The 13,260-nt window shown below is 48.1% G+C and overlaps 1 protein-coding gene across 1 annotated transcript in view; it reads left to right on the top strand.

Annotated features, from left to right (window-relative positions):
• Positions 1-11,739, top strand: part of FAM131C (family with sequence similarity 131 member C) — a 21,160-nt gene extending 9,421 nt beyond the window's left edge. The window contains exons 5-11 of the mRNA XM_027845612.1: positions 689-751; positions 1,767-1,882; positions 3,057-3,092; positions 3,374-3,467; positions 6,229-6,411; positions 7,274-7,384; positions 10,452-11,739. Of these exons, the coding sequence (XP_027701413.1) occupies positions 689-751; positions 1,767-1,882; positions 3,057-3,092; positions 3,374-3,467; positions 6,229-6,411; positions 7,274-7,384; positions 10,452-10,768 (920 nt within the window). The 3' untranslated portion in view covers positions 10,769-11,739. The remainder of the gene's footprint in view (positions 1-688; positions 752-1,766; positions 1,883-3,056; positions 3,093-3,373; positions 3,468-6,228; positions 6,412-7,273; positions 7,385-10,451) is intronic.
• The last annotated feature ends 1,521 nt before the right edge of the window (positions 11,740-13,260 follow it).

Here is a 13,260-nt window from a genome sequence, read left to right on the forward strand (position 1 = left end):
TAGAACACAGGATGTCAAAGCTGGGAGGGCCCTTAGAGAAGAAAGCTCAATTTAGAGACTGATGAATGGAGGATTTGAATCCCTGTTCTGCCACTTACTGTAACCTGTGTGTTCTTGGGCAAATCACTGAACCTCTGGGCCTGGGTCTCCTCCTTTGTAAACCACCCTGGACAACTATGCCCCTTTCCTCTTCCCCTTGGAGTTGGGTGGCCTCTGCATCTTACAGAGGAAGAAGTGAAGACGAAGAGAGGAAAAGTGACTGCCCAGAGGATCTGGATCTGGGTCTCCTGGCTCTGTTCTTACGTAGTTCCCCACCATCCCAAACGTTCTCCCTCCCCCAACAGAACTTCAGATGGGCTATACCTGGAGAATATTTAAAGGCACAGTACCTAGGACATACCCAGTAGATGTTTAATAAATGCTTGTTCCCTTCCCTACGAATAACAATTTCTAGGTTGTATCTGACCTGTTACATACAGGTATTTGTGGCCCCTGCCGCTACCTCTGGGAAGCCTTCAACTCCGCTGTTTTTCTCAGCCTCCTTCATGCCTCCAGGCCTTACTGGGCTGAATTTGGGGGACATTTGGCTAAGCAGGTTGGGCTGTGCCCCAGGACATCGAGGTTCACCCCAGGAAAAATAGAGAGAGCTAGAGTCTGGGGTGAGTCTCCATAAGAAACCTTCCGCTAGTTCTCCCAAGTGAGCATCTGCCCCGCTGTGCCCATCCCTGCCCTGGGAAGGACTCACCCCAAGGTGAGTCACTCCTAATGAAAGATCTCTCTGGGCATCATTCCTCCTTCCTTGAATAGTCAGAGGGCAAACTGAAGTCCAAGCCTATTGTCCTATCTTCCTATTTCTTGGTTTCTCAGAGGTTTTTCCCTTCTCACCATCTCAAGACAAGTCAACAACCCCAAAAGCCGATGAGATCTTAGGCTGACTCGATAGAAGCTTGGTGTCCTGAATGAGGGAGGACAAAGATCATCTGTTCTCTCCCCTGATCAGACCAGTCTGGGGTATTGTGCTTTGATCTGGATTTAAGATTGTAGGAAGAACACCGTCCATCCAGAGGAGGGCCTCTGGGATGGGGGAAGGAAGAGATCACGCCATGCCAAGATTGGTTAAAGGAATTGGGCATATTTATCCTGGAGAGAAGACTCTTCAATAATTTGAAATATTGTCACGAAGAGGAAGAATTAGCTTTCTTCTTCTTGGGCCCCAGCTGGCAGAACTGGAAGCAGTTGGGTATATATGCTGCCAAGAGGCAGATTTAAGCTTGATGAAGTTGGGAAACATTTCCTGACATTTAGAGTCTTCAAAGTGAAACAGGTTGGGGGCGGTGGGTTCCCTTACACCCGAGGTCTTTAAGAAGAGACTGGGTGGTTACTTGTAAGGGATGTTGAAGCAGGGCCTCCTATTCCAGCTGGGGGAAAGAGGAAGCCAGATAGCGCATTCTGACATCACCTTTGATGGGGCCCCCAAACCCCCACTCCTTTAGGGGCAAATCCGGCCTCAGACATTTACTAACTGTGTGACCCTGGGCAAGTCACTTCCTCCTGTTTGCCTCAGTTTCCTCATCTGTAAAATCAGCTGGAGAAAGAAATAGCAAACCACTCCAGTGTCTTTGCCATGAAAACCCCACATGGGGTCACGGAGAGTCAGACACAACTGAAAACAGCTGAACACTAACCACCACTCCTTCCCTGCCTAACAGAGGCTCCCTTCCTCCATCTCAGCCCTTTCTCTTAGCTCATGCTCTTTCTTCTTCCAGAATTGTTCACAAGTGCCCACAAGGACTGCTCTGTGCCCAGGGACATAGATTGCCCAGCCCCGGACCTCCCTTCCGGCTTCCTTCCCCCTACTGCTCCAGACCATGTCACCAGCAAGGTAAATGATATCCCTATGTTCCTCCATCCCACCCCAATTTGTCTGTACCCCCAGCTATACCTGGATCCCTATTCCCCCCTTAAAGAGGACAACACTGGATCGGGAACCCCTTCTGATCCTCTGACAACCTTGATGATTCTGTAGCAGGTTCAGACTCCCTACATCTGTGGTGTTTGAGGTGGAGCCAGAGGATCTGGGTTTGAATCCTGACTCTGCTATGGCCTTGCTATGTGATGTCAGTATATCTATCTGTAAAATGAAGGGTCTGGATAAGTTCCTGGTATGGTATCTTAGAAAGTATGCTGGATTCAGAGAAGATGGGTTCGAACCCTTGATTTTGCTTCCTGAATTCAAATCCTCCCTTAGATGATACTAATTAGCTGCATAATTCTGGGAAAGTCATTTCCCCTCTCTAGGCCTCAGTTTTCACATCTCTAAAATAGAAATAAAAGCACCTACCTCCCATAGTTGGTGTAATGCTTGAATGAGATAATATGTATAAAATGTTTTGTAAAAATGTTGACTATTATTATTATTATTACTTGTGTGACTTTGGGCAAGTCACTTAACTCCCCTCCAGCCTCAGTTTACTCATCTGTAAAGTGAGGGGTTTGGCTAGATGACTTCTGAGGTCCCTTCCAGATAGAGATCTATGAAGATTAAATGAGGTATCAATTTCCCAGTTATCCAGGCCCTTGGATCCAGGCATCTAGCAATAGCTATATTTATTTTCCAAACCTGCTAGCAGGCACTGAGGCCTAATCCCTGGCTGTAAACCAGCTGGTTACTGGGCCCTCTACTTCCTTCCAGGAACATGGAATGGCCATACTTCTTTGATGAACATTCGTGGTATAATTAGGTCTGTCAGTCCACAAGCATTGATTAAGTACCTACTATGTGCCATGCACTGTACTAAGTTCTGGGAATACAAAGAAATTCAAAAACACAGTCCCTGCCTTCGAGGGGCTTCCAGTCTAATGGAGGAGACAACATGTAAATAACAACACACATAGAAGACAGAGAGAGCGGGTGAGGGGAGAATCAGAAAGGGAAAGGTATCAGGAGCTAGGGGGACCAGAAGAAGGCCTCCTTTAGAAAGAAAGTGAGACTTGAGTTGCCAGATGCTGTCTTAGAAACTAGATCTGCCTGAATCCCCTTTTTCCTCTCAATTTAGGAAAAACAAATGGATTTCTGTTGGGATCCCTGGCAGGTCAGTTGACTTGCCCCAATCTCCCCCCACCAAGCCCTTACCCCGTGCCTGGCCCCTTGGCATGCTGCTACCCTTCATATGGTCCTTGTTGGGTCCTGTGGGAAAAGTTGGGGCAGAGGGGACAAGGAAGGCTCTCAACACGCCAACCCTGGGCTATCCCCTCCCAGGCGTCTCATTCCATGGCCCTGGCCCAGCATCTAAGATTGACATAGGAGGAAGGGAGGGTGTTCTAGGACTAGAGGGGGCTGCCCACTGACTGTCTCTTTTTCTTCTCTCTTCAGAAATGCTTTCGGACACCCAATGGCTTTCTGTCTGAGTCCAAGACCTGCTCTAGTAACTACAATGTGGCCGCCCTAGCCACCTCATCCCTAGTGGGTACGTACAGGCCCAGAGCAGCCTTACGGCTTGAAATTTTTAGCACCTGGGACAAATGGCACAAAATTGAGTTCTAAAGCCCTACCCTGCTGAGGGAGACAGACACTTGCTAGATGAGTAGGGCAACTCATACTAATCACGGATTATTGTTTGTCCTTCATTCTCACAGAGGACCATGACAACAGGAAGGTGTTGCCATGACTTGTAAATTAACTGGATTTAAGTGAGGCATGACTGTGCAAAGTTACCAGCCTCATGTTCTCCTCTGGAGCCATCTGGGTCCAGTGGCAAGATATAGCTGCCCCACTGGGGACCCAACTGTCCAGTTTTAGTTGGGCAATGTAACTCCTCTTCTCTTTCCTTCCCTGCCCTCCCCTCCCCTTTCCTCTTCTCTCTTCTCTCCTCCTTCCTCTCCCTCTGTCCATATAGGGTATCATACCCTTACCTGAGGGTGCTGTGCCCATAGGAATGTAAATTTTGATCACTGAAACCTCACAAGATATCTTGGGGCTTACAGGCTAGATTTCTTTCTTTAGGACCATGCCTTAAACCCAAATCACTCTGGCCCTCACTGATTGGCCAACAGGTCAGTTGGCTTAGGTCCCAGCCTAAGCCCCAATTGGTCATTGTTTGGGCCTTGATGGCTCAGAGTAAATATAAATAGCAATTGTTTCTGTTTTGGCCAGAAACCTGAGGTCTTTCCCTCCCAGTTGATTTTTTTTTTTTTGACTAGGTAAAAAAGACCATTCTTTGCCTCGTTTCTTACCTAGCCTTAATCATTGACTGGGTGTTGCCTCAGTCAAACTGAGACCTGGGAAAGACCTTAGCTTAAAAAGGCCAAGGTCTCCCACTGCACTGGGGCCATTTCCAGTCATTCTGATCTATATCTTGCCACTGGAACCAGATGGCTCTGGAGGAGAAAGTGAGGCTGGTGCTGCCTCACTTAAATCCAATTCACTTGCAAATCATGGTATCACCTTCCTGTCAAGGTCCTCTTCAAAGACAAACAACAACAGATGAACAGGGGAGGGTCATAGATTGGGACTGAGCTAGAGAAGAGTTTAGCTGGTAGACATTGCCACAGGTAGGCAGCTTCCTATTTTGCCTCATTATTCTTTCTGCCTAGGTGCTAAACTCAATTGTTTCAGTTGCCCTGGGACAAAGCTAAACTAGGTATTAAGCTTAATTTTTTCCAGCTCCCTCTAAATTTTGGTGCCCTAAGCCAAAGTGCCAGTTGCCCCGCCCTAGGGAGACCTCTGTATGGACCTTTTGTCTGGACCTGCTGCCTTCTACCCTCCTCTACTGGGGACCAGACCCTAGAAGATCTGGGTCAGGAAGCTGACCCTCCAAGAATCAAGTCAACAGTAATTTATCAGATATCTGCTATGTGCCAGGCACTGTGCTAAGAGGGCTAGACCTCAAAGACTGTGTATTTAAATGAATAAGGAAAAGGGCAAGGGCAAAGACAAGGAGGTAGGAATGACTCACATCACACCTGTTGGGGAAAGAAGAGGAGCTTAGCTGGAGCATGTGCCTGGGAGGCATGAAAGACTGGCTTCCTCCCACCCCCCAACATGGGCCAGGCTTATTCCTGCCACTGCTTCCATGCTGTTTTCTCTACATGGAATACCTTGTCCACTACCCTTTATCTCTCCATCCTTTAAGGCTCCATGTAAGCTCTGCCTTCTCCAGCGAGCCTTCCCCAACTACCTTCATCATCAGCGCTCTCCCTCTCCTCCAAGAGGGAATATGATGTGGTAGAAAGGACCCCGGATAGAGGAACAGGACTGGAATCCTGGTCATACCACTTCCTACCTGTGTAATCTAGAACACATCACTTTAGCCCGCATGGATCTCAGTTTCCTCATCTATAAGATGGAGTATTGGGCTTAATAATTTCTAAGGTCTCTTCCAGCTCTAAGTCTATGAATTCCTACAGAACTGGCTGAACTCCTTTGAACAAAAAACTTATCTGAGGATCCATCGACAGATATTGCTGTCAATCAATAATGCAGAGCAGTGATAAAAACCAGTTCATTGTGTATACAACAATCAGTGAGACCTGAGCAGCAGTTTCAGTCACCTTATATGGGTTTTGGTTACATAAACAGGATGGGAACAGTGGAATTTCAAAGAGTAAATAAGAGGAGATGATGATTTACAGATAAAAGAACAGATGGCAGAAGGGGAAGGTCTGCAGCAGGTAAGACAAGGTACTAACCAGTTGACACCAGAGCTGTAGCTGATATTTCAAGCAGCAAATTTGCAAACAGACAGAGCAGGAACTAACCAGATAACAGTAGGGCTATAGTTGATGTCTCAGCTCGATTTTACACTGTAGCTATTATATGTGACCTGCTCATCTTAAATAAATGGTGGTAAGAAAGGTAAGCCAGAAGTTCTCTTATCACACTATTCTACACTATTCTTGGCCTAGTATACAACATGCAACATTTTTGCATTTTTGGGTGGTGGTACAAATATGGTGGCGTATTACAGTACAGGATCGAGAACTCTGGCTCTGTGGGTAGAAGACCTGGGTTCAAATTCCACTGTGGTACTTACTACCTGTGTATGACCTTGGGCGAATCCCCTCCCCTCCCTGGACCTCCATCTTCTCATTTGTTAAGTGAGGGGCTGAGACAAGGTGACCTCTGGGATTCTTGCAGCTCCAGATTTGTGATCCGTGACCCGGCGGGCATCGGCACATAGGTGGGAAGGGAAGGAGGGGACAACTGACTCAGTTTCTCATTACGCCCAGGTGTGGTGCAGAGTATCAAGGACCACATCACGAAGCCCACAGCCATGGCTCGGGGCCGAGTAGCCCACCTGATCGAGTGGAAAGGCTGGAGCGCCCAGCAGTCAGGCTGGGACCCATCCCCCGCAGAGGAGGAACATTACAGCTACCTCCCTGATGAGCTTCGGGAGGCCCGATTTGCAGCAGGTCAGTGGGAGCAGTGGGTTGGGGGAAGGTGAAACCAAGGAGCAAAGAACTGGTACCTAGGTTAAGGCCCCATGGAGCCTCAGACAACATGCTTTTGCCCAAAGGGGAGACTGGAGTGGAAGAAGCATTGGACAAGATCAGAAGACCTAGATTCAAATCCTGACTCTCCCTATCATCGGCTTCGATCCTGAGCAAGACACTTAACCTTAATGAGCTTCAGTTTCCTCATCTACCAAACGGGGATAATCATAACTAAGCTACCAACCTTACAGGGTTATTGGGAAACAAATGTCTTGTAAACTTCACAGCAATATAGAAATGTCAGCAATTATTATTGGATGGGTGCTAGACCATTGGATGGATATCAGATCATCAGGTAGGCAATAAGTCCTTGTTTGGGCATAGGACTGGTACCCATAGGATGAGCACTAGACCATTAGATGTGCATAGTATTATTGAGTAGGTGGGTATTAGACCACTGGATTAGCATAACATCATTAGGTGAACCTTGGACCATTACAAGGACATAAGATCATTTGGTGGGCATAGGGTGGTTAGATGGGCTTTGGACCATTTGGCAGTCGGAATAGGATTTTTCCTGGGCACTGGATCATTGAATTGGAATAAAGTCATTAGGTGGGCACTGGACCATAGGGTAGATATAGGATTGCTAAGTGGGAATTGAACCATTGGATAATTGGATGGAGATTGGATGGGTATCATTGGGTAGGCATGGGAAAGAGTCTAAAGAGATGACTGCTTTACCAGTCTCCCTCCACTGAACCTAGCCATTGCAGCTACCAGGGGACATAGGGTAGCGTCCGCCACCAACTCCAGCCCTGGTCTCTCCTTCTCAACACAGGTGTTGCTGAACAGTTTGCCATCACTGAGGCCACACTGAGTGCCTGGTCATCAATAGAAGATGAGGAGATGTGCCATGGAGAGAGTTCCCAGGATGTCATCCCCCTACAGGGTATGTTCCCCTGGGTAGGGGTGGGGGAGCAAAAGGAGAGAAGATGAACAAGTCAATTTAATTAAATTCAGATATAATTTATAAGTGCCTTCTATGTGCCAGGCACTGTGCTAAGTAATACACAAACAAAAAAGAAATTGTCTCTGCCCTCATATTCTACTGGAGGGAGGAAGCACCATGTACATAGACAAGAAAAAACAAAAAATATATCAAATTACATAGAATAGTTTTGTAATGGAGAGGTCACAGTTATAGAGATTAGAAAGGCCTCTTATGTTGTCGTTCATTTGTTTTAGTCATGTCCAACTCTCCATGACCTCATTTGGGGTTTTCTTGGCAGAGATGCTGGAGTGGTTTGCCATTTCCTCCTCCAGCTCATTTTACAGATGAGGAAACTGAGGCAAACAAGGTGAAGTGACTTGCCCAGGGTCACACAGCTAGTAATCATCTGAGGTCAGATTTGAACTCAGGTTTTCCTGACTCCAGGACTCGTGCTCTGTCCATTGCACCGCCTCGCTGCCCCCCAAAACAGGTGATAGTGAATGTGGAAAAAAGTATCAAACTTTGAAACGTCCAATAATCATATTCTACATGGAGGACTAGTGATTTCATCAGAGCTGGTGCTCTGGCCTGCTACCCAGACAGATTATAACAACTCCTTCCTCCAACCCCCATGCCTTGGTAGACAGTCTTCATGAGTCACTGGGTCTAAAAAAAACCCCATCCCCCCTGTGGCCAGCTCTCTGGTGATGAGTATCTCTGAGCTGAGTGGACTCTCCCACATTTGACACAGTCCCAACTTGCTCAACTGTGCCAAGGCCCACGCGCCATTGGCAAAACCTTGGAGAGCCCAGGGTCACCTCCATGCCCCCATGAGGCATCAGAGAAGCGACAGCTGAAAATGATTATAGGATGAGATCATTGACAAGGATTTTTTTAAAGCATTATCTACGTGTCCTCTACCCTAGTGCTCTGAGGATGCTCTCATCAGAAGGCCCCCTTTATGAATGGATGAGGAATATGTAGGTAACAAGGGAGCGAGGGAGCGACGTTGGGAGACAGCATCAACCTCAGGTGTCTGTTCACCTTGCAGGACAGGGCCAGAAGTTGCCAGCGGGTCACAAGCAAGGACAAGAACAGCCTTCCCCCTAAGCGGGGAGGGCAGGAGGACCGGGGCCGGCTGGGATCGGGGTAGGGAAGAGAAGAGGCGGTCCCTGAGTAAAGAAAGGGAGGGTGGAGAGCATGAGAACGTATTATAGAAAATGCTTTGAGACTTGGAGTTCTACTCTTGGAATTTTCCATTGACCCAGCATCACGCACCATCCCTGGCCGGCCAGAGTGGATGCTAAGGAGCAAATCTAGGTTAGTGGAAAGAGCCTGGCCTCAGTCTACCTTTCCAGTTGCTTTATACATCACTCTCCTTCATGCACTTATCGGTCCAGTCAAACTGGCCTCATGCAGGGTCAGGGGTGTTATGAGGCTCAAAGAAGACTGTGGATGTAGAGCACTTTGCAAACCCTAATGTGCTCAGTTATTAATATTATTATTATAATTATATTATTATAATACCAGCTTATTATATTACCAGGTAGGTGGCACCATAGTGCATAGACCTCTGTGCCTGGAGGCAGGAAGACCAGAATTCAAATCCAGACTCAGACACCTAGTAGCTATGTAACCTTGGGCAAGTTACTTAACCGCTGTCTGTCTCAGTTTCCTCAATTGTAAAATGGGGGTAATAATATCATCTACCTCCCAGGGTTGTTGTGAGGGTCAAATGAGATAATATCTATAAAGTGCTGAGCAAAGAGCTTGGCAAATAGTACATAAATGCTTATTACTTTCCTATTATTATGAATAATAATAATAATAGGCTTCCAAGTCTGGTGATGACTTCATTTCCTGAACCTTCTATTGCACTCCTGCTGAGCTCAAGCAAGATTTATGGAGTGATATAGGAGTGTGCTGGTAAACATTTAACAACCAGGCTGTGGGTGGGGGTGGGGGTGGGAAGGGAGGCAGGAGGGATGGAGAAGAATGTATGCAAATCCTGTTAAGTTTAATCTGAGTCATTAACACTTTCTCCAACACTTTCTTAAGTCTGGAAGTCAACAAAACAATAAATCATCCTGATTGGTAGGAGTTGCTGATTTCTGAGATGTAAATTTTCACACTGAAAATTTCACAATAGGTCTAACAAGTCAGAGCCAGCTCCTGCCCTGGGATGTTCCAAAAGTCTTAGTGCAGTTTTCTTGTGTAATGTTGCCTTCTGAATCATAGAAGAAACATTCAATTTGTTAGTCAAGTCCAGTTTTACTGGACTCTGAAGCTTAGGAAATTTAGGGTGAAGATAACCGTCTTAGAGCACGGGACAACAATGGTGTTTGCTAGAGTGATGGCATCCCTACATATACAGGAAACACCTTATATATGACCTTCCAGCTCCCATCTCTGGGCCTTTGCACTGGCTGTCCCCCATGCCAGGTGTGTCTTCCCTTTCCACATCCCTAGTTTCCTTCAAACCTTAGCCCAGGCACCACCTCCTTCCTATATCAGGTCATTCTTTAACCCCTATCTTTCAGCTGCTAACACCTCTATCATAAAAAAAAAAAATCACCTTGTATTTGTTTTCTGTAAAAGCTTATATATGCTGTCTTCCCTGTTAGAATGTAAGCTTCTTGAGGGCAGGGACTGATTTTTTTTTAAACCTTTGCATCTTAAGAGGTGACCAGCAGCTGACTTGATGATTGATTGACTGATTGATTGGTCTTGGAGACATAGGTTAGCATTCCGGCTCTGATATCTGGTGCCACTGTGGTTCACTTAGCCACAGTCTTCCCTAGCCTCAAAGAATCATAGATTTAGAGGTGGAAGGGAGCTTAGAGGCCATCCAGGCCAACCTCCTCATTTGACAGATGAGGAAACTGAGGCACAGAGAGATCATGTGATTTGCCCAGGACCCCCATCCCAAACAAGGAGACCTGGGGGAGGGAAGGGGGTCCCACACGAGGGATAAAGGCAGGGAAGGGTCAGGGCCCAATTCTAACCCTATTTCCTTGGCTTCCAGACCTCGGGAGCATCTACCTGCAGGACAATCTCCTGAATGGGCCCTTGCTGGAGGGGAGCCTCCAGGCCTTCTCCTCCTCACTCTCCTCGTCTCTGCCTGCCCCTGGCCTGCCTGCTGAGAGCTGGGACTCCCCTGAAGAGCTGTCTACAGCGGGACCCTGGCCTCCCAGCCCTGAAAAGCAGCAGCTGTTGCTGCTGCCAGTAGAAGCAGATGCTGGCGAGGGCCAAGCCCAAACAGAGTCCAGGACCCAGCTCCACAGCTCTCTCCGCTATGTGGACAGCAGCTCCCTGTCAGAGGATGAGGTCTTCTATAACTGAGGCCGGGCCCTAGGCTGGCACTGGGCTGGGCCAGAGAAAGACACCAGTGGGAAGAAGGAGGATCAGGGGCCCCTCCTTTCTTCACTGACCCCATTGACCTCCCTGCCCTGATGCACTTACCAAGGGGTGCCACATGGGGCCTGCTTGCCCCATCAGCTGTGGCTCAGGACCACAGGGCATCAGAGTTTCCAGTGTCTAGAGATGAGGGTTGCTCCCCTGCAGTGCACGGACTCATGCCTCTCTTTGGGTCCTCTGACATCATGATGAGAAGGGCAAGTCAGGCACCAGATAGGCATGGGGCCATGGTGGAGTCATTAAGACTCCTTAGAAAACCAATTGGTGCCTCAGTTTATCCCCTTGTTCAATGGGAGCCATATCCCCCCACCCCTTTCCTTTCCCTTTCTGTTTGGAAGGTAAGCTGGCTCAGGAGTCTTCGAGATGCCCGTTCTTCCCACAGCCTCTGACTTTCTTAGCCCTTCTTTGGGGCCCAGCAGAATACTGAGCTCTGTGACATCCAGCATTGCCCCTGAAAAGTCCCCCTGCCACCTCCTTAGTGGGGGCACGGAGGGCACAGGAAGGTAGCAAGGGATTGAGTGGGGTGTCTGAACCTCTGGGTTCCATCCTCAGTCTCCCCCCACATCTCACACTTCTATGGGGGGAGAAGCTCTCTCTAACCCCTCATTCCTTTTATGCTTCTTCCTGCCCTCCTCCCCCAGCCCTCCTACAAGGTGGTGACTCCCTCCCCTGGCAGCTAAAGGCTGCCCTCTTGTCACTGTGACCATCTGTCCATCCTCACACTGTAGCACTTCCTGGGCACCCCAGGGGTTGGCTCCCAAGTTACTGGAGATCCTTCCCTGAGACGTCCCAACAGGGCCTCCTTGGTGGACAGTCTTCTCTCTCTCCACGCTATCCCTCCCCTTCCCCTACCCCCAGATTCTCTGAAGACATTAAAGTGGTGGATTTGCCCAGTAGCTAACATCTTGATCTCTTGGGGGGGGGTAATTCTTGGGTCCCTAGCTCCATCAGAACCTCCATGTAGACACAGCAGAAACCTTGTCGGGGAGCCTACCTTGGCCAGAGCTATCCTTTACTGTGATATCCAACCAACTGAGGCTTGATTTCCTGTGTGTGAGCTACACTCTGGACACTGCCTTTTTAGCCCCATTTTCCTTTCACCAGCTGGGGCTAGTAGCAGACAAAGGGGAAAGCTTACTTGTACCTGAGGCCAACTCTTCTGCTGGGAAGAAGAATAAATAAGGTTCCATCTTCCAAGATCAGAGATCTATCTTGCTGAAATATGAAGATCACTGCAAACCCAGAAGTTCAGCTTCATTTTCCCTAGCCACAGAATTTGGGGGGGCAGGACAGTGACTATTGTATAGGATGGTTGGGCATGTGGGAGATGGGGAAAAGTCAACTTTTTTACAAGGCAGATAAGGAGTCATAGGCTACTGAGTCCCACCTCAGCTCCTCTCTCTGGTGACAGAGGCCCAGAGGTGCCCATGGACACTTCCAGGATCCTGGATGTCTGCCCAACCTTCTCTATGGAAGATGTTCTGCCCTGGATGGGCCACTGCAGCTAGGGGAATGGGGCAGAATCTGCTCTGACCTCTAACCCCTTGCAGGAAGAAAAAAAAAAGATTTTGCTAAAGCTGCCCCTGACAACAAAAGGAGAGTGAACGTGATGGAGTGAAAGGAATCCTGGGGGTCTGAATTCAAATCTAGATTTTGCTGCTTCCCACTTTGCATAACTTTGGTCTAATCACTTACCCTAACTGGGTTTCAAAAATTTTCAAAATGAAGAGATTCTGTGTAATACAACAAGCATTTATTAAGCATGCACATGGCATCAGGCTAGGAATAGAGCCCCTAAAGGCCAAATAGACAATGATCCCTACCTTCGAGGAGCTTCCATCCCCCTGAACTGGGCAAGATGAGCTCTGAGGATCATGAGGATTCTAGACCCTATGACCCAGGGGAGAAGGGAGTGGGCTTAGGGGTGAGGGCTCTGTCAGTGAAATGAGATGCAATGAGCCCAAACAACAGAGGCAGTGGTAGTAGCAGCAATAGCCTGGTTCCTTGATCAAGCCAACAGAATGGGGCTGGTGGGCTCCTCACCCTTCTCCTCCACCAGGCTGCCTTATTTAGGAGCTGAGGGGTTTGCCAGGTCAGCAATGGCTTTCTCCAGCTAGAGGAGAAGAGAAGATTGGTATGGGTTGTTTGAGGGTGGAAGGAGATTACTCAGAAACCAAATAAAAGTGCCCCTCTGGTCCCAACTCCCTGAAGATCTTTCCTCTTGTGCTGGCCTGGGACCTAGAAGCAAAACCTAGAATCAAATGCCTGCTGGGAACCCCTGAGACCTGAGTTGCCTCTTGCACAACGAGCTGACCTAGAGACTCCATGAGATAGGGTCCAGACTGTAACCCACTGGAGTTGCTTCAGATCACTGTCCACCTCTGTCTGCTTCCTCCCTTCCCCATCCCTCGTACCTC

This window comes from Vombatus ursinus, unplaced genomic scaffold (genome assembly GCF_900497805.2).
Source record: "Vombatus ursinus unplaced genomic scaffold, bare-nosed wombat genome assembly UNPS02015004.1, whole genome shotgun sequence".
NCBI classification, from domain to species: Eukaryota; Metazoa; Chordata; class Mammalia; order Diprotodontia; family Vombatidae; genus Vombatus; species Vombatus ursinus.